At 34.4% G+C, this 22,878-nt stretch overlaps 1 protein-coding gene across 5 annotated transcripts in view; it reads right to left on the bottom strand.

The window, feature by feature from the left end:
• Window positions 1–4,879: 4,879 nt before the first annotated feature.
• The window catches only part of LOC128859605 (protein rhomboid), an 89,023-nt gene continuing 71,024 nt past the window's right edge, over window positions 4,880–22,878 (bottom strand). For all 5 annotated transcript variants that reach the window (XM_054096546.1, XM_054096547.1, XM_054096550.1 and 2 more), the window contains 4 exons: window positions 22,304–22,534; window positions 9,016–9,280; window positions 5,996–6,142; window positions 4,880–5,908 (listed from right to left, as the gene is read on the bottom strand). In XM_054096546.1, coding sequence (XP_053952521.1) covers window positions 5,604–5,908; window positions 5,996–6,142; window positions 9,016–9,280; window positions 22,304–22,534 — 948 coding nt within the window. In that variant the 3' untranslated portion in view covers window positions 4,880–5,603. The remainder of the gene's footprint in view (window positions 5,909–5,995; window positions 6,143–9,015; window positions 9,281–22,303; window positions 22,535–22,878) is intronic.

Here is a 22,878-nt window from a genome sequence, read left to right as displayed (position 1 = left end):
GCACCTTGTATGTACATATAAATACCGCTAGTAATCGGTTTCGAAACTAACAGTTCTCTCCCGCTCGAAATCTAAAATCTTAATCTCGCTCGGAGCTTAAGTATCACACTTTCGCGTAACGAAGTGAGTTCTCAAATGATTCACTTACACAGGCGAATGGGCTCAGATATTGCAGGCAACCGACCATGCGATTCGCTACCGCAACTGAATTCGGCCCTTGCACAAACTCCAACCTTTCTCTCTCTCTCTTAGCTTCACAGTCTGTGGTGGACCATAGCTTCATAAAAAAACTCCAACCAATTGGAGTTTAATTAAAGGGGTTTTCAATTGGCGCGGGTCGATTTTGGCGCCCTGTGGCAGCCATTTTGTTTTGATGACATCTGTCATATCTTTTGTTTATTATTCAGTTGTTTATGCCAAATCATCATGGAAAGTTACACGATTGAACAGCACGTTCAAATGATAAAACTTTATTATCAAAATGAGTGTTCATTAACGCAAACGTTGCGCGCATTGCGCCCATTTTTCGGTAGACGTGGTGGCCCTTCCAATTTCTTATGGCCCATATTGAATCATATGGACCTAGACAACATGTGGTTCCAGCAGGACGGCGCTACGTGCCACACAGCAAACGCCATTTTATTCCATTTCAACATCTACCCGCCCTTATTGAAAAACCCTATAGAAAATAATTTTTTCTGACGAGGCTCATTTTCTTCAAGCTGCATAGTGTGGCAGAATCCCCTTAAAGATGGCACCAATTGAATGTATTTGGTTTATGTAAATATCTATCATATAACAGAAATTGCAATTTATTATATACGAGGTGTGTTCAAAAAATATCGCGAATTTTGAATTTTTGCAGGTTACGTATATTCGAATCTCGATTTTTTTGTGGCGATATGTTGGTTATCATGTCTCTCACTCTTGCCGACGAGTTCGGCCATTTTGAATGAGTTCCGAATGTTGACTGTGTTATAAGGAGAAGCTCCTTTGGACCAAAGCAACGTTTATCGGTGGTACTAAATGTTCTCTGAAGACCGGGAAGATGTGAACGACGAACAGCGTGCCGGACGCGCGAGCACTTCAACAACAGTCGAAAAAATTGGTGAAGAGCAGAAAACGGTATTGGCCAATAGTCGAAACACCGTTAGAGAAGTTGTTAAGGGCCTAGACATATCGATTGACTCGAGCCATTCGATTTTTTTAATGATTTGGGCATGAGAGGGTCGCCGCAAAATTCGTACCGAAACTGCTCAATTTCGACCAAAAGCAGCATCGCAAGCGCGCCAAGTTCGGTCGAATGTAAAAGTTTTGCTTACCGCTTTCTTCGATTGCAGGGGCGTTGTGCATCATGAGTTCTTGCCACAGGGTAAACGGTCAATAAGGAATATTACCTGCAAGTTATGCGTAATTTGCCCGAAGCAATCCGCCAGAAACGCCCGGATTTGAGTAAGATCAAAAATTGGCTCTTGCATCACGATAACGCCTCTGCTCACACATCGTTGCTTGTGCGCGACTTTTTGGACAAAAACAACACACTAATGATGCCACAGTCCCCGTATTCCCCAGATCTGACTTTCCTTTCTTGTTCCCGAAACTGAAGAGGCCCATGAAAGGATGACGCTACGCTACGATTGACGAGATAAAGACGGCATCGAAGGAGGAGCTGAACAAAATAAAAAAATTATATTTTGAAGTGCTTCGAAGATTGGAAAAAACATTGGTACAAGTGCATAATATCTTATGGGGATTACTTTGAAGGGGACAAAATAGATATTAATGAATAAATAAACAATTTTTGAAGAAAATACAAAATTCGCGATACTTTTTGAACACACCTCGTTTTTTTGGAGTTGGGAATACCGGAAATACAAAAGTTAAAAGCGTAATTTATGCAAAAACTAGAATTACAAAGCTGTTTAACTGTAGTTTTATCGAAAGCATCGTATTTTTTGTCTTTATTGTGGAAAATTTCACATTTTAAAATGTTAACTTTTCTTCTAGTAACTTTTGATGCCTTTTTCTCTAAATTTTCTCCTAAACTAATCGAAAGATCTGATCTGATCATAAATGGTATATCAATATTCGGACAAGACCACATTTTCTAAAATGATGTTCGGATACCTTTTAAATTCTTTGTTGTAAGCTTCTGAAAACTGCCGAAACACCAAAGTAGCGAAGCTGAAGAAATTACTTCAAATCCGTCTATGAAATATTTGTGCAGTGTAGGAGGCATATTATGCCAAGACTGTCCACAAAGTACCAAGCAGTGTTGTGTGAATACTAAATACTAAAATCTAAAGTTTTCCACTTCAACTCTATCACACTAGCCACTGTCGTCAAAATAATTTGCATCCTTTTATTTAAATTTTTTTTATTCATTTTATTCATTTTTATTCTGAAACCACTGAATCTCAAAAAATAAGCTTTGCGTGAGGTAGGAATTGAAACCAAAACCGTTTGATTTATTGTCGCTAGGGAAAACTTAACCTAGAACTATTTACAAGTCAGGAAGTGCTAAATTCGATACGCACCGAACCTTATCCATGCACACTAAATGTAGTTTGGGTTAGCTGCTAGCTTTTGAAAGAGTTATAGCTTGTAACATCAGGCAGACGGACAAAATTTAGTCTTATCATATAAAAGCTGGACTAGATTTTTTATTTATATTTACCACCTAACTTTGCGCGAGTTCTATTAAGTCGGTGTCAAGATACAAACATTTACCCAAAAGTGGGTGGGTCATCGCCCTTTTTTTTTAATTTTGGTCTTGTTACTTTTGCCAATTCTTAATAGTTTTGCCTAATTTATATATAAAAGTGATATTGCGTTTTATTAGGAGATGGGATTGGTTATTGATCGATTTTGCCCATTTTTAATCACCTTGGACAAAGAACAATACCATATGCGAACCAAGTTTCATTAAAAGTTATTAGTTTTTGCTCGAGTTATTGTTCGCACCGACAAACGGACGGACGGACTTCCTAGTTAAATCGACTCCTTTCATAATTTTGAGCCTTTTGGTATATCTATCTCGATTACTTTATGCCTTTGCATACAACTGCTATATGGGCAGTATTGTACTATAATACCTTTATGCACAAAATTACCGTTAGCCCTGAAATGTGTGAACTCTCGTTAATCAATTTTTAAAGAATATAATATAATTATTTATGTTAAAAGCTTTAATGTTCTATGGTATACATTAACTACACTGGGTTAAAAATAATTAATGATTTTTTACACAAGAACCAGACTACCCAATTCATTTGGAGAATCGGTCGCTGAGTCCAAAAATATCATTTTTTTTTTTGTCATGTCATTTTCGAGATATCGATGGAGATCCTGGATTCAGCGATCGATTGTACGTAAGAATTGAATGGTCTGCTTCTAGGGTTTTTTGTAGCTGTAAACCAGTGTTACCAAAATGTTTGCAACATCTCCATCATTAATAAAAATAATAGGAGCTACTTTTTTAAATGTGTAGCTAATTTCAAGCTTTAATAAACTGCATCTTTTATTCATCTTATACAATATGTATGTAAATATGTGCATATATCGAAGGAAAGAGAGGTGAACAATTAAATGGAGGTCGTCTATACATTTTTCGTGATTACCAGACAATTCATTGTTTTAATGAAGAGAGATGATAAATTTATTTATTTTATTTTATTTTATTTTATTTTATTTTATTTTATTTTATTTTATTTTATTTTATTTTATTTTATTTTATTTTATTTTATTTTATTTTATTTTATTTTATTTTATTTTATTTTATTTTATTTTATTTTATTTTATTTTATTTTATTTTATTTTATTTTATTTTATTTTATTTTATTATATTTTATTTTATTTTATTTTATTTTATTTTATTTTGTTTTTTTTTATTTTATTTTATTTTATTTTATGTTTTTACTGTATTTCAATTTATTTTCCTTACTTTTATATTTTATTATTTTAGTTTATTTAATTTAATATTTTATTTCATTTTATTTTATTTTATTTGTTTTGCTTTATTTTGTGTTTTACACTTCATATTATTTTATTTTGGTTTATCTTATTTTATGTTATTTTGCTTTTGTTTAGTTTATTTTAATCAAATTTTTAATTTTATTCAATTATTTTTTTATTTTATTTCATTTTTTTATTTTACTTTGTTTTAGTTTTTTTATATTACTGTCCTATATTTAATTTCTTCTTATATTTTTTATTATATTTTATTTTTTACACTTCAAATTATTTTATTTTGGTTTATCTTATTTTATGTTATTTTGCTTTTGTTTAGTTTATTTTTTAATTTTATTCATTTATTTTTTATTTTATTTCATTTTTTGTTTTTATTTTCTTTGTTTTAGTTTTTTTTTTTTATATTACTGTACTATATTTCATTTCTTTTTACATTTTTTACTAACTTCTATTTTTTCACTTCATTTTATTTCACTTTATTTTATTTTATTTTATTTTATTTTACTTTATTTTATTTTATTTTATGTTTTACTGTATTTCAATTTATTATCCTTATTTTTATATTTTATTATTTTAGTTTATTTAATTTAATATTTTATTTCATTTTATTTTATTTTATTTTATTTTATTTGTTTTGCTTTATTTTGTGTATTTTGTTTAGTATTTTTCACTTCATTTCATTTTGGATTTTTTTAATTCATCTAACTTTGTTTTTATTTTACTGTATTTTATTTAATTTTTTAACTTCACTTTATTTTGTTTTGTTTTATTTTACATTATTTTAATGTATTTCATTAACTTTTATTTCGCTTGTTTTTATTTTATTTTTTAATGTTTTTGTTTTATTTTAATTAATTTTACTTTAGTTTATATTACTTTACTGTTATTATTATTTTTATTTTTATATACAATATAAAAAAATACCAAATTCCAATATAGCGAACGAATGCCTCAAGACGCACTCCATTTATTTGCGCACCTAGTGTACATAATTCTAATGTTTCAAGGTAATATACGATTACCTATAAATATGTGTTTTTTTCGTATGTATTTACATATAACTAATTAATCTACAGATTCTATAAAAGCAATTATTTGTACTGACAATTTAGAAACTTTTCAAAATTCATGTTATTCCTATTTCAGAGAGATATAATAATTTACATATATATGTACATAAATGCTACTTCTAATTTATATAAACTTATACTAAATACGTTATATTCAATTATTGCACGATCTTCTGAGATCGCTGATAAAATCTGTGAATCAGACTGTGTTTGATTATACATATGTAGGCAAGTTTGTAGGTTATATGAACGTAACAAAAATGCGAGTACTGTTGCTACTATTTTTTAAGTGATGTGTAACAAAATTAGTTCAATAGACTTTATTTGATGAAACAAAAAGAAAATAAATAAAGTTTTATTTAATTTAGCTAATAAAGCACAAACTTCCATATCATTCTTTCACTTTTTTATAGAAATGACATTGCAAAACAAAGGAAATTTCTTAGAAGCGTTTAACACAAATTTTACACCACTACTAATTACAAAACGTGCATACTTTTTCACATTTAGCAAAATACATTTACGAATCGATCGCAGGAAGCAATAAGCGCTTAAAACTAAATATTATACATGAAAATCATTGAAAAACGTTTCTGTGGCATAGATGGGCTCCGCTTGCAGACTCTGAATGGCAGCACTGTTTAGTACATTGAAGACAATTGCGAATATAATATAGGCCGTGTAAATGCCTAGAGCGATCCACCATAAAAGTTGTTCGTGTAGTTTTTGCTCAAAATTCTTGAGTACAATTAGGCCGATAGTGAGACCCGCTAAGGCACCAGTCAAGTGTGCGACATACGACACTGAAGGACTGAATGAATAGTCCCCAGCATATCGACTGTAAATTGCAAAGCCAAAATCACAGGATGCTACACATAATGAAAAAGAGAGGAAAAAACAAAGAAAAAAAATTTTTTAAATTAAAGTGTTTCCAAGCAGTACATAAACATATTTACCAAATGACAAAATGGCAATCAAACGCAGAATACCATAACGCATTTGATGAAAATTCAGCATTACGTTGGCCAGGTGTGCCGCTAGTAGTGCGTATACCCCGCCGCTGGCTCCAACCAGGTACACCTCCGGATCAAATATGCTAGTGCCTGTGGCAAATGAAAGAGATGCACTTATATGTAAAGAAAAGTCTTATTTTTATATGTTTGTATGTAAGTATGTGAACAATAACATGTGAGGCATGCGTATATAGAATGTTCAAGGTACACTTGTTAGGTTTCAAAGAGGAGTATAGTTCGTTTTGCTCCTAAATCGTATTGAAATCTTTGAAAATTAAAATTTTTTTTTTTTGTACAGAATTTTCTCAGGAGCACACATTTTGATGTCATCGACAACACAATCTGCAGATATTTTGCTCAAATTCAATTACTTTTTATCGATCTGACACTGAAAATTTACGCACTGCATATAAAGATTGTTGATAAATAGAGTGAATATTTCGTTGACTAAAAATTAAAACTGTAACAATTTATTTGTGTGAATTTAATGTAAAACAAAGGTATTACTTTCCGATACCAATTGAGCAGCAAAACTAAGCGGCAGGTATGCTAAATTTCATACCGATACGATATTAGATGCAACTGTTGTATAACCGCACTTTTTTTTTTTTTGTGAAAGCCCATTTTAATGTACATACTAGAGCTCTCGATACCCAAGTATCGGTCAGTTGGAGTATCTCGATACTCGTGCGATGCTCAATTGCTAAAATGTTCGTTCGAAATTTTCGAGCTTTTCAAAAATTTGAACTGCTAAACAACAACTGTTTTTTGTTAGCATTTCTTTAGTTTTCCAACGACATTAGTACTGTGTATAAATAATTTGAAAAACTGAAAAAAAATGCAGAGAAAAAAGTCGAACTACTCGAAAAAGTTGTATATGCTCGACCTCCCGCTCGAAAATTCTCGAGCAATAAGCAGATGCGGGTACTCGTTACTCATTTTCGTGGACTGTTCGAAAATGTTCGAACAAAGTCTAGAGCTGTAGTACATTTATATATTTATATGAGTATATTAGGTTGGGGATTAAGTTCATAGCGTTTTTATATTTTCTTTTATTTTAGAATGGTTTGTTTGCTGTTTGGCATCATTCGATAGAACTCTTTCTGCTCTACAAAACTACAATATATTGATTGTATTTTTGAGTTTTTGAATTTTTTATTAGTTTTGAGGTTTAGAAATGGAACACCCAGTACGAAAAAACGAACATTTTCGACAACTGCCCTTTGCTTTTCAGGTCAAAAAGCTGCCGAAGCAGCCCGAGACATTTGCGACGTGTATGGAGTAGGTGTCATAGGCAAGTCTACAGCACAGAAATGATTTGCAAAGTTCAAAAAGGGCGACTTTGACGTCGATGACACGTCCTGACTTCGATGAAGAACACCTCAAATCACTTTTGAGGGAGAGCGGTCGCCAAGCCAGTCGTGAATTGGCGACAAAAATGAGCTACAATCATAATGAAGGAAAACAAAGAAAGTCGCTTTCAAATTATTTCTCAGCATATCGCCCGCCATCGCGCAACACGTAGTCATAAACATCTCTTTTTATAACGAAGTGAGTGCCTATACATCAATATGAAGCAAAGAAAGGAGTGGGTAGCTCCAAGAGATATGCCAAAGTCGAGAGTCAAGCCGCATCTTCATCCAAAGATCATGATATGTGTTTGGAGGAACTGGGAGGGCGTGGCGCACTGACAATGCCTGATCGTCATTGTCAAACCATACTCCTTCACGACAACCCCAGGTCCCATGTTATACAAATCGTCAAAGCCGCACTCCAAGAGTTCGTATGGTAGGTCCTTCAGCATCCACCGTATTCTCCGGACTTTGCGCAGACCGATTATTATCTTTTCCGCTCACTGTCAAATCATATAAAGTGCGTTACCTTTGATAACAAAGAGGTCCATAAAAACTGGCTCAACAACTTCTTTGACACCAGACAAGGCGATTTTTGGCGAAACTGTATCAATAAATTGGTTGAGAGGTGGGAAGAGGAAGAGGTTGTAAACAGCAGCGGCGAATATACATATAATTGATTAACTTATTGGTAAAATTATTGTTTTTTGATTAAATAAAAGTCTTCGGTGAAAACGCTACGAAATTATTCCAAACACTTACTGGTCGGCAGAAGTAATCCCGTGGATTCTTCCGAAAACTTCGACGAATTGAAGAAGATTTAAATATAGGGCGAATTTTCTATAAAGCATAAATTATAGAGTATTTGTCCAACCTGCTGAATGGCAGCAACAGTGGAACTCTCAAAGAAGATAAGAACCCGGATCCATCAATCTCGTTGATGAAGAAAAGCTTGTTCCATGATGAAATTGGTATAGCATCAGTGGCAACAAAGCTGCCTAAGCCGGTGGACTGCCAGCTGAGTTACTTGGGTATGATAAGACGACTGCAGTTTAAATGAGATCTGCCCAACCTACGGGAGGAGTGATTCTGCAATCTGTAACAATCATCATAGAATCAGTCTTCATAAATTTTCAATCCAGCGGTTTATGAGGAAGACTATAAAGCACACCGTTATTGCTAAATCTACCATCGGCGGCTATATATGTATATATTCACAAAAATATCATCATTTAATTGCCGATCTTAAAGCCGCTTTAGAAAGCACGAGCTTTGAGTAACACTCAGCTTCGTAAAATTTGGGACCAAAAGAGAATTTAATTGCCATGACTTCCGTTCGTGTATTTTGTTCAACCCGATGGTAGAAAAACTCTTTCGAGCAGCAAAACTATTTCATCATGAACCATATTTTATAAGATTGATATCATCGGTCTCGAAAACCGCTCTTTACTTTAAAGGTTTTTCATTTCTCATATACGTGGGAATTACCGATACACACACCTTCTCTTCTTAGAAGACAGCTGATCAAATTTCGCCCTCGCTAGACAGCGTAGGATTTTTTTTTTCACATATTTTCATATATACGAGTATATACCGATTTCACAATCTTACCTAGTGAACCAGCCAATACACCAGAAAAATATATACAAGCAATTCGTCCAGATCCATGCACCATCTCTAGTGGTAGTCCGTAAAGTAGCTGCACACATAAATTGAAGCCGAGATGAAACCAACCGGCATGTAAAACCATATAAAATATGAAACGCCAAACTTCGCTGCGTTTATCCGGACGGTAGATGAATAATGAGTCAATCGGTATTGGGCCAGCAGGATCCGCTTCTCCGATACTCAATGTATGGTAGGTGAAGAAACAAAGCTGAAAGAAATTATTAAAAAAAATTATAAGATTCAGAATACTGTGGCAGGATAGATTAGATAGGAATAATGCTATAAATAGTACTGGATAAGATCCTACGCATCCGCGTTTTTATGAAAACTGTTTTAATGGTTGAAAATGCGAAGCACACGATTTTGAATTACACCCCCCTGTATGGTGGCTGGGCCATTCACAGTCGCAGTGGGCAAGCGCGAACAGTACATAAATCTGTCACGGATGTCCTTTCGTGGCAGTGGTGGCATAACTTGCAAAGTGAACTACTTATGCATACCCTTAGAAGGATGATAGACTACCAGGTATGGTCATCCGAGCAAAAATTATAAGAGTAACTGTCACGTCATCGAAAATTCGGCAGTAGCATTCAGTCGTTGTTCAGATGGTAACGAAGTAATATGGGAGTTGATTTTGTTTACATATCACCAACACAATCTCAGTTTTGTCATAAAAAAACCGCTGTCACATCCCCTGTTACGGCAGAAAAGCAGCTGATCGTTCAAAATCGCTGAGAGTCGGTTAACGGTCTAATATTGGCCACACCTTCTGAATTCTCCCCACCGTGCACCCTGACTTAATGTTACACTAGAAGTTTCTGCGGAGACACTAAAATTATCCTAGTAGTAAACTGATTTCAGTGATTGCTATATTCAATTAAACGCTGCGTAGGTGTTTCAGGTGCTGAGTTAAACCGCTTTGGCACTATTTACTACAAACGTGGCGTATGCTGACAATATTGATATTGTCGGCCTGAAAAACCGTGCCTATGTTCAGTGTACACCAGTCTGGAGGAGAAAGCAGAAAAAGTGGGTCTTACGGTGAACGAGAGTAAACCAAAGTACCTGCTGTCAACATAAAAAGTCCTCACGTCTTGGGCAACAAGTCATTGTTGGCAACCGCAAATTTGAAGTGGTGAAGGACTTTGTTTATTTAGGAACTAGTGTAAACAGCCAGAATGACGTCAGCTTAGAGATTAAACGAAGGATAACCCTTGCCAAGAGTAGATCCCTCTCTCGAAAAACGAAAACAACGCTGTATAAAAGCCTAATCATTCATCCCGGTCCTTGTATATGGCGCAGAAGCTTAAACGATGACGACAACTGATAAGTAAGCACTGGGAGCGCTCGAGAGAAAAATTCTCTGAAAAGTCTTTCGTCCTCTTCGCGTTGGCGAGAATGAGTTCCGTATCCGATGGAATAGCGAGCTGTACGACAGTTCTTCGAAAGGGAACCCACTGGTGGACGATGAAGAAGAGGAAGACCCAATCAAATGAGGCATAACCTGGCAGCACTCAGTGTCACCAACTGGCGCCAGCAAGCAGCGAACCGAGCTAGATGGCGCAATGTTTTTGATTCGGCCACAACCGACATACGGTTGTAAGTAGTAGGTGTTTCAGGAGTTTTGTATGACAATTGGCTTAGATACAGAGGGGTACCTGTTTGAGCACCAAAATCCCCAATGTTTGGGCTCATGCATAGAAGTATATAGTTATATTATAATGTTACATACTATACTTAGTTACATGATCACCCTATTCCTATATTATACCTACTCTTAATTCTAACTTAATCTTACTCTTATATTTAATTACTTATGCTAACTGTTATTTAAACCAACAACTGTTTTACATTCTTTCTCACACTCTACACCCACACGCTTACTCACGCACTCAACATACACTCAACATACTTTCTCCCATTCTCATAAATGTTAAATATTAGTTAAGCTTTAGGTTAAGAAGAGTTTTTGTTAAACTGGGAGTTGAAATAAAGTTCTTGGAAGAAGAAGACGTGTTTCACTTCGTTATTGGCGCAGTCGGTCAAAAGCCTAAAAGGCACGGCAAAAATTAAAAAATTATTAAAAGTAGAATTTGTGGCGCAATCAACAAATTAAAGTTTAAAAGAAAATATTTAAAAAACCATTTCAATTAGGAACTTATTCTGAACTTACTTCGCAATAAAAAATATCAAATTTTTTTTATTAAAATGCTGATTAATTCAAAATATTTATAAAAAAACAGTTTCATAAACATTCGGTACAAAAAAATAAATTAATAAAAATTGGTGGCAAATAATTCTAAAAACTCTAAATAATCTGAACTTAAAAAAATATTAATAAAAGAGTTTATTTATTGCGTATTTAAAAAAAACAAATTCAGAAACAATTTCAGTTCTGAACTTACTTTTTAATAAAACAATTTCAAGTTCCTATTATTGAAATGCTGGAAAATAAAACCTTGAAGTCAATTAAAGGTCACCTTGAAGTCAATTCAAAGTGAGAGACTGGAATAAAATAAAGCCAACTACAACTCCAAAACCAACAAAAACAGCAAGAACAACAGTGGACAACCTTACAACAACAATACAACATTCCAGCAGCGGCATGCAAACGATAGTCAAAATTTTTCATCACAGCCGATGTTTAGTAATAGGTATAGCAGACAAACAGGCCGGCAACCAGGAAACAATTTTCAAACAACAAATTATATTGATACAAATAGGATTCCTTACAGTAACCAAAATTATAAAAATACATCAGTTGAACCAATGGAGTTAGGTGTTAACGAGAGTTTTCAAAATTTTCAATATCCCGGGAAAAGAAATTACCCTATATAGTGATTGATACGCATATTAGAAAGCTTAGGTTTATAATTGATACAGGGGCAGAGTATAGCATAATAAATCCTGAAGTATGCAACCCTAAGTATGCTGTTAAGCCAATCATTCGCGTATTAAAAGTTTTGGGAAGAACTGTCTATACGAGTAAGCAATATTCTATACCTTTATTTAAAGAATTTAAAAAACCCAATACTTGTGTGAGCTTTCTGGAATACTCATTTCATAAATATTTCGATGGTATTATAGGAAACAATATTTTACTTTTTTTAAATACAATAATCGATTATCAAAATAGAAAACTAAAAACCGATGAAGCAACTATACCTATATATTTTAATAAAGAAGACGAGATTTTAGAAAATGAATATTTAAAAAATGGAAACTTAGAAATACTTACTTATGAAGATAGAATAGATAAATCCTCCAATGATATTTTTGCTAAACATTTAAATATAAGAGACAAGGAAATACTAAGTACACTTTTAAACGAATATCAGGATATATTTTACAAAGAAGGAGAAAGCTTGCCCTTTACCAAAGAAATTCAACACAGAATAATAACAAAAACTGATATCCCAGTGTACAGTAAACTTTATAGGTATCCGGTAATACATCGATCGGAAGTAGATCGGCAAATTCGTGATATGCTAGCTCAAAAAATAATTGTACCAAGTAATAGCCCATATAATTCACCTTTATGGGTTGTACCCAAAAAGGCGAATAGAGATGGGGCACCGCAATGGCGAGTTGTCATTGATTACCGGAAGCTCAATGATCAAACAGTCGATGATAAGTTCCCAATTCCGAATATGCAAGACATATTCGGCAAATTGGGAAAATGTTGCTACTTCAGCACAATTGACCTAGCAAAGGGATTTCACCAAATTGAAGTACACCCTAATGATAGAGCAAAAACGGCTTTCTCAACGGCAGATGGCCATTATGAATTCACCCGTATGCCCTTTGGCCTTAAGACAGCACCTGCCACCTTTCAGAGGTTAATTAATTATATTTTAAGGGAATATATAAATAAAATTTGTGTTGTTTACTTAGACGACATACTCATATTTTCAACTAGTTTTGACGAGCATATAGTCTCAATTAAGAAAATATTTAATACTCTACGAGCGTCGAATTTAAAAATTCAATTTAACAAATGTCAATTTGCTGACTTCACAACAAAATTTCTGGGACACATTGTATCTGAAGACGGTATAAAACCAGATCCTTCGAAAATAACGGCGATTAATAATATGAAACCCCCAACTAGTGTAAAAGAAATAAAACAATTCCTTGGTATGACAGGATATTATAGAAAATTTATACGGGACTACGCAAAAGTAGCTTACCCAATGGTTCGATTTCTGAAGAAAAACGCAATATTGGATTTTAAAAATATAGATTTTTTAAAAGCTTTTAATACATTAAAAACTCTAATTACCAATGAACCTGTCTTACAGCCACCAGACTTTGGTAAAAAATTTGTGCTTACAACTGATGCATCTCAGTTCGCTATTGGCGCGGTACTAAGCCAAAAAAATCACCCTATATGCTATGCATCTCGCACTTTATGTGATCATGAGATAAGATATTCCACTATAGAGAAAGAAGCTCTGGCTATGGTATGGGCTGTAAAGCATTTTAGAACTTATTTATATGGACGAAAGTTCATCATCCAAACGGATCATAAACCGCTTATTTGGCTTCACAATCTAAAGGAGCCTAATATGAAATTACAAAGATGAAAAATACTTCTAAATGAATACGATTTTGAAATAACGTATATTAAGGGAAAAGATAATAACGTTGCAGATACATTAAGCAGATATTTTGAGCAGTATAATAAAAATAGTGAAGTAGCTAATTTGTACAATAATATTCAAGGCAGTAAAATGAAAATTGATGATGAAAAGTGTGATAATTTGGATTCAATGTCTATAGAAACAGCACACAGGGCTCTTGAGGATAATTCAAAATATATATTTATAACAGAAAAAAGCATTAATTATTACAAAAATCAGATATATCTCAGTTACGGTCAAAGTGAACAGTTTTTTATAAAAATCGTTAACAAAAAGTGTCAGACTCATATAATAGGACTATGAATAAGTTCGTTACGGTTTTACAACAGATGGCGTAACTTGATTATTATTCCATCGATCCACATTTCCAAACATTCATTGGAGAGCTACTGTCGTAAGGCACAAACGTCAGTATAAGTTTTTTATTTGAAGCGTAAACAACAATATTTTTACCACACTTGAAAATGTCGAACTTCGTGCCAAATAATGTGTTTTTGCGGGGAATTCTTCTTCATTATTTTAATATGAAGAAAAAAGCAGCCGAAAGTCATCGTATCTTGGTGGAAGTTTATGGTGAGCATGCTCTATCTGAGCGAACGTGCCAGAAGTGGTTTGCACGCTTTAAAAGTGGTGATTTTGGCTTGGAAGACGAAGAACGCGAGGGTGCGCCGCCAAAGTTCATGGATACCGAATTGGAGGAATTGCTCGATCAAGATCCGGCTCAAACGCAAGAAGAGGTTGCAAAAACTTTGGGAGTTGATCAATCAACCATTTCCAAACGTTTAAAAGCCATGGGAATGATCCGAAAGGTAGGCCATTGGGTGCCGTATGAATTGAAGCCAAGAGACGTTGAACGCCGTTTTATGGCATGCGAACAACTGCTTCAACGGCACAAAAGAAAGGGTTTTTTGCATCGAATTGTGACTGGCGATGAAAAGTGGGTCCATTACGACAATCCAAAACGTCGGGCAACGTATGGATACCCTGGCCATGCTTCAACATCGACGTCGGCGCAGAATATTCATGGCCTGAAGGTTATGCTGTGTATCTGGTGGGACCAGCTGGGTGTTGTGTATTATGAGCTACTGAAACCGAATGAAACGATTACGGGGGATGTCTACCGACGACAATTGATGCGTTTGAGCCGAGCACTGCGAGAAAAACGGCCGCAATACGCCGATAGACACGACAAAGTTATTTTGCAACATGACAATGCTCGGCCACATGTTGCACAAGTGGTCAAAACATACTTAGAAACGCTCAAATGGGATGTCCTACCCCACCCGCCGTATAGTCCAGACCTTGCGCCATCCGATTACTATCTCTTCCGATCGATGCAACATGGCCTGGCAGACCAGCACTTCCGTAATTGCGATGAAGTCAAAAAATGGATCGATTCGTGGATTGCGGCAAAACCGACCGAATTTTTCACAAAGGGAATCCGTGAATTGCCAGAAAGATGGGAAAAAGTAGTAGTAAGCGATGGACAATATTTTGAATATTAAATTTGTAACCATTTTACGTCAATAAAGTTTCAAATTTCGAAAAAAAACCGCACGAACTTATTCATAGTCCTATTAGTAGTAACGAAAAACTCGAATTTAAAAGATATCATGGAAAAAGTCTTGATAAACAAGGGAATTATGTGCATTTTTTGTGATGATAATGAACTATTTATAAAGTTCCAGTATATATACGTAAATTTTTTTGAGAATAATAATCTTACTTTGTACAAATCAAACGTTGTTTTAATAGAAGTTACGGATAAAAATGACATGTTAACAATAATAGAAAAAGAACATATTCGAAATAACCATAGGGGAATACAGGAAGTATATTCAGAACTAAAAAATAAATACTTTTACCCTAAACTATATAAAATAATAACGATTTTTATAAATAATTGCTCTATATGTAATATTGCTAAACATGACAGAAATCCTATCAAAATTCCATACCAAATTTCTGAAAGTCCATCACACTTTAACGATATAGTTCATATTGACATAGGGTTTCCCTGCAGAAATACATTTTATTTAACCACAATAGATAAATTTTCTAAGTATGCGACATTTCACAAATTGAATGATCGAAATTGGATATCAATTTTAGCAGCTTTAAAAGAGCGAATTTTATTTTTAGGCAAAATGAATAAACTTATATTTGACAACGATCGTTGCATACTTCATAGCGCAGTTAAATTGTTTTTAAAAGAACAGGAGATTGATACGCACACAACGACACCATATCTTAAAACCGGAAACTCAGACATTGAGAGGTTACATGGCACACTCAATGAGCATCTAAGAATATTAAAAGCAGATAAAAGTAATACAACATTAACCTTGGAAGAAAAATTATTCAAAATTTTTGAAACTTATAATAGAACTATACACTCAAGTACGAAAAAAAGACCAATTGATTTTATAATTAAAAATTTTAGTAAAGAAGAAATAGAAAATTTGAGTAACGAATATGAAAAGCGTAAAATACAAAAAATTAATAAATTAAATGTGGATAGAAACTGTGAAGGGGAGCAGTTGGAAAACATAGTCGTCAATAGGCAAATAGAGAAAGCTCAGCCGAAGTATAAGAAACTTGAAAGTCATGATCGTCAAGGCAATTATGTTGTCGATACTTCCAATAACCGAAAAACTAAATATTATAAGAGTCAATGGAAAAGAAAATACAGGTTTGCCAATGATAGTTCAAATTGATCTTGCATTTATTCACCTAAAGAAAAAAAAAAATAAAAGAAAAATAAGAAAAAAAATACAGAAATTACGTGCGTAAACAAAAACAAATATGCACTTCAAAATAATTCTATTTTTGTAAATTTATTAGGTACTTATTTGCGTGGTAGCAAATAACTTAAGGGTGGAGGAGTTATATTATAATGTTACATACTATACTTAGTTACATGATCACCCTATTCCTATATTATACCTACTCTTAATTCTAACTTAATCTTACTCTTATATTTAATTACTTATGCTAACTGTTATTTAAACCAACAACTGTTTTACATTCTTTCTCACACTCTACACCCACACGCTTACTCACGCACTCAACATACACTCAACATACTTTCTCCCATTCTCATAAATGTTAAATATTAGTTAAGCTTTAGGTTAAGAAGAGTTTTTGTTAAACTGGGAGTTGAAATAAAGTTCTTGGAAGAAGAAGACGTGTTTCACTTCGTTATTATATCTACGTGTTAATACGGTATTCTTTGAATATATCAGTTGGAAAAAGAAGCACAAACAATAAATATTTTTCCTGAAAAAGTCGCATTTTGTATGCACACACATCCTCACTTACATACATACGTATGTACATACATATTTGAACTATCATAAAAAAACTTTATTATTAGTTGTATATCTTATTAAGGCATATCAAAGCATATAAAAACTAACTATTAACCATATTTACGACTCTTTTATGTTATTTTGGTATTTTTATGTCCACCCACTGTCACTTACATACAAATATTATGTGACGATTTCTAGCAGAGCTCAATAAAACAGGGTGGTATTTTTATACCAAAACAATAAAATTAAATATCTTTTTATTACTTCCTAATACACCACACAAACACAACAAATGAATATACACAGTTATACACACATCGTGTGTTGCCTAAGATTCACATACACATTTAGAAATTTATAAAAAAAGTATATAAAAAACTACTTCCGCACACACTTCACACGTTTCTCAATTTAAAGGCGGTTTACACGATGTGATTTTTTATTCAACTTTTAGTTGAGTGTAACAGTTAGATGATCCACCAACAAATCGCTTTCAGCAAAGTTAGTTATATGTCATCTTTCAACCATGCAACTTTTACTTCGTGCAACCCTAGGGATCTTTATAATCTGTACAATGTGAACGTCCATTGTGAAAGTGAAATTGTAGAAAGTCGCTACCTTTACGAAAGTTATTAATAAAATATATGAATAAAAAAATAAAATCAATAGTACGAAGTTTTTGGATTATTATGGAATTGTTTGCACTCCATGTCACTTACTAATTACCAAACTCCTGTTCAACTAAAAGCACCTCATGTAAACAGGGAGGGCAACCTTTTCATATTCAACTTTTCATTCAACTTCATATTTACTGTGAAAGTTGAACCGTGTAAACAGTTTTTACATGACATGAAGAAGAACTCATTTGCAATTCTAATCCATACCGGATTAGGTAGCGCAAAATTAATCAACCAATTTTGTTTCAAAATAACTTTTACTTAAAAAAAAATTGAGTGATGGAAATCTCTATTCTGACCTTGTTTGTTTGTATACTGCAGCGGTGTAGTTCACAAGTGTCAAATATGATTGGGGTAGAATGCCATTTACAAAAATTATAAATCTTCCGATAGGGTGATTAAATTTGTGCCACCTTGTATTATACAAACAACTAATTAAAAAACAAAAAAGAAAAACTAATTTCTATTATATGGCACACATACATACATGCGCAGTGTCGCACAAAACATACTGAATTGAACCGTCACAATTAATCGGGCTGTAACTGCATACATAAAGATTGGACACCTAAAATATTGGTCGAGCTAAAATCATTATAACATAAAATTCGTATAACCTATCAAAACAATTTTTATTTTATTTTCTTCTTTATTAAGCGTACTATGTTAAACAAAAAACTCATATCAAATTTCACTTGCTAACAAAGGAGTGGGGAGCAGCACCACAAAAGGGTGGTAAAAGTGCAAGTGAGATTTAGGTATTGCTGAAAAAACTCAATATTTCGAGAATGTTTGTTTACCGCACCATCAATCGTTTCTCCCAAATGTCTGAAGTGACAGACAAAAAACGAATTAGTCGCCCTCGCGTGGTTCGAACCAGTGCAGCAATAAAAGCCATTCGAGAAAGAATTCTCAGAAATACCCTTAGAAAGCAAAAAATCATGTCCCGGGAAACGAATGTATCGACCAGATCCATGTCAAAACTAAAGCCTTCCGTCGCTCAACTGCTCATCTTTTGACAAGGCGCTTGAAGAAAATTAGGCTCGACAGATGCAAGCAGCTTCTTCGGTGGCACGCCATGGCAACGGCCATGAAAATATTATTTTCACAGATGAGAAAATGTTCACTTTTGAAGAAGTTTGTAAAAAGCAAAAAGATAAAATCTATGCTAAAACTTCTAAATACACAAAAAATGTTATTCCAGGGGTTCAACGTGGTCATCATCCAGCCCCCGTAAAGGTTTGGTTGGGAGTGTCTTGTAAAGCCATCTCTTCATTTCTGCGAAAAAGGGGTTTAAGGCCGGGACAAAAGTGTATCAAAATGATGCCTTAGAAGGTGTGGTGAAACAGTTGAATAGCGAAATGCCGTACTGCGAAATTCCATTCTGTGTACAGTTCTTTTATCAGAGTGATGATTTTATTAGGTACATCTTTTCCAGATAGCTTCGTGCATAATAGAACCAAATGCTTTTTCGAAGTCGATGAAGCAGAGGTAAAGCGGTGTGCGCTATTCGACCGACTATTCCACGATCACTCTAAGCGCGTTTATATGATGGACACAACACAAACGTGATCGAAATCCAGCTTGTTCGCTACGCAGGCCACCCATCAGTGCATCAGATAATCTTTTATTGATTATTTGGGATATGATCTTGTTCACCATGCTGAGCAGTGCGATGCCTCTCCAGTTTTTGCATTCGGCTAAGTTCCCCTTTTTCGGTAAGAGCTTAATAATGCCCTCCTCTAACTCGGTGGGAATATTTTCAGAGTTGAGAGTGCGCTTACTTGAGAATCGGCTTTGAAGAGTTCGGGATTGATGTTGTCTGGCCCTGGGGCTTTGTTGGCTTTAAGCGCTCCAATTGCGCCAATTATTTCGCTGTCGTCTGGGCTGGTAATACGAATGTTATGTCTTACAAGATGATGCCGAGGACATTCACAAGATTGAATGGGTTGCGAAGATGTTTTAGATAGCAGCTTCTCGTAATATTTCTCCTATATGTTAATTGGTTTGTCCTTAGATGTCGTAAACTCACCATTTTCATCCTTAAGCGGTTTCGAGGCCTTAAGCGAGGTACTTGTAAAGCTGCATATAGTGCGGTACATGTCACGAGCGTGATGTGTATCCGCTGCTGGTTGCGCCATGCTGGCAAGATTTTCATTCCAGATTGCTTTGACTGTCTTTTGAAGTACTGCTTTGTAAATATTTGGCAATAATCGATTCCATCGAAATGTGACTCCAAGCATTTTTTGCTACCTTAAACAGGTCAAGCGGTTGTCGCCATTAATGTTTTCCTTGTTTATTCACTTGTCCACAATCTCCAAGAGATCCTAAATCGGATAGAGCTCTGGAGACTGTGTCGGCCTTTACAGAATTTCGATATTTTCCATATTGATCCAGTTTAAAACATATTTTAATATACCATATGTTTGGAGTCGTTTCTATTTTGGAATAACCACGAAAGGGCACGTTCTATTTTGAGTAGGGAGGCAACACATTTTCTAGGATGTCCTTATATACCGTTGATTCAGGTAAGAGTTCCAATGCCATATGTTCCCTCATATGCCCTAATGTCTTCCTTCCCCTCAATGCCGCCTCCCAATATGTTCCCTCCTGCCTTCTTGGCAGTCTCTTAACAGCATTCACTTCAAGCCGAGTAAATTTTAAACGAATTTTGCGATTTTTCTCAAAAATTAATTGCTTTTTGGTAACCTGTAACTTTTTAAATGAGCTGCGCATGCTCTCCTTTGAACCAAGCGACTGCTTGTTGTTATGTTAAGCACTTACAGACGCTAAATGCTAATTTATAGCATATTTTTTCAATTATCCTACTACCCTAGTATCTTCTTTAAGTGTGATAGTTCCCCACAATGCAACGTTTTCACGGCTACGGACTTTTTAAAATTGTTTGAAATTGAACTTGCTGTTGATTTGGGTAATAGAAACTTTTCCCCAATGGCTTTGAGTGATAAACTGCTGTTATTAAGTTTTTATAATCAGTTGAATGCTTTTGCTCTGCAATTTTGCCCAAATTCAATCACAAGGTGAGATGCCCCCCGTTGGCTTCATGAATTTCATAGAATACCTAGTCTATAATTTCGTAAATAATATTTATGGGTTAATTTGTATATCGTATCTGCGTTTTAAGTTGCTTAATATATAGGGTTGTTCAATAGGTGCGTTTCAACTTTTTTCCGATAGGGAGGGCGAACGACGCAATATTTTTTATTTTTCGCTTGTCATTTGTAAACTTCATTAGTATACATTTCATCATGGAACGCTACACACTTGAGCAACGATTGCAAATCGTGCAAATTTTTTATTAAAATAATCGTTCTGTTGCTGCTACTTTAAGAGCATTACGGCCATTTTACGGTCCATTTAACAAGCCGTCCCGTTTTGGGGTTATGTGAAGTCATTGGTCTACAGTAACAAGCCGGCGACGATTTGTGAGCTCAGAGCCGATATTGAACGCGAAATTGCTGGAATTTCGGCCGATTTATGCAAAGGAGTGGTCGAAAATTGGGTTCAACGATTGGACTTCGTAAAACGTGCACGCGGTGGTCTTGCAAAAGAAATCGAATTTCATACTTAAATCTATATGTTCAAACTCGATAATAAAAAAAAAAAATTAGTTAAAAAAGTCAAACCGTTTGTGTTTAATTCAAAAAAGTTCAAAAGTTGAAGCGCTCTTACTGAAAAACCCTATATAACTACAATATTTGGGTCATTCTTTAAATTTTTTAGTATTACATCAATTTTGACACCCTGTTCAATGTGTTTTGTTCAATACTGTATCTACTCAGCCTGACGTAAAACACTTACCTATTAATACTGTTTATTTGATTCTGTTATATAAAAAATGTAAAAGATGTTAAATAGACGTATCCTTCTCGCGTTTTAAATTGTAGACCGTTTATTTGTATTTGCCGTCAATTTGAATGTAGTTTTGATGAATAAAATTTACCAAAAGAGCATTATTACAATCAGCTGCGAAGGTATTTGGAAGTATTAGCCAACTTTAGACTTTACAAGAAGATTTTTTTATGAGGTGCTTGTTCATGGCAGAAATACACTTCTTTCATTTTTGGTGTTTCACGGAGATCCGAACCAACGTCCTCCGAATTCCGAGTGATGGCCACGTACCCACCCATTCGACTACGGCGGCCGATAGTTGGGCAATAGTTAAGTAAAAACTCAAAGGAAAACAAATATGGATGTTCACCAAGTTATCAAGACAAATTCGGCTGATTTGGAGCGGATTACCTCCACAACTTGCGCAGAAATTAACCCAAAATATGACTTAAAGTTATGAAGCCTTTATAGCAAATGACGGTGGCTATACATTTTATTGGATGTATTGCGTATAAAAAATTTTATAAGCCCATAAAATACAGTTTGTTACAATCGAATTGCTCAAATAGTTTCTAAGTTGTGGCAGTTAAGCTTCTATTAGGCAGACTGTGAATATTTGCATGTAGCATATTTTACTGCTTATTAATATTTAATATTTTTATGTGTAAGTACTTATTTATGTATTAAAGTATATATTAACATAATTGCGTGCTTATATTCCTAAAGGCATTTAGCACTTTTTTACCTCTATGATTGTCATAAGTACGATGAATAGGGGCGGCGGGCAACATGAATAACGATCGGCATAATATTTCCTATCACGTTCTTCGGGCAATATTTCCATGGCAACGATGTGCACCATCTTCTTGAAGAATGGCGGCTCTTCTAATATAATATGAAAATCATTATCTGAACAAACTTCTCGATCACGTTGATGCACGGCACATTTAAAGCTGCGCGAACGTTTACCGCTCATCTGAAAGAAAAAGAATGAAAAAATGTTCAAGACTTAAATATAAAAAATGTTTATAAATTAACGAGGACTGAACTAAAACGCCTAACTACGAACTAATATTTTTTCATAATGCAAACCTAAATATTTTTTAACATTAAGGTTATAAAATAGTTCGGCAAGAGAAATGTTGGCGATGGTGACATCGTCTGCCTATTACTAGAGTTATTAGTACGTCTCTTCTCAGTCTTGGCTATATAATATGGACTTTCGGTGAAAATCTATAAATTTACCAAAGTGTTGAATACCTATGTAGGGTATGCTCAGCAACAGGAACACATCACGCACATCGCAAAAGGGTACTAGAA

This window comes from Anastrepha ludens, chromosome 4 (assembly GCF_028408465.1).
Source record: "Anastrepha ludens isolate Willacy chromosome 4, idAnaLude1.1, whole genome shotgun sequence".
Lineage (NCBI taxonomy): Eukaryota > Metazoa > Arthropoda > Insecta > Diptera > Tephritidae > Anastrepha > Anastrepha ludens.
This window is presented reverse-complemented; position numbering and strand designations above follow the sequence as displayed.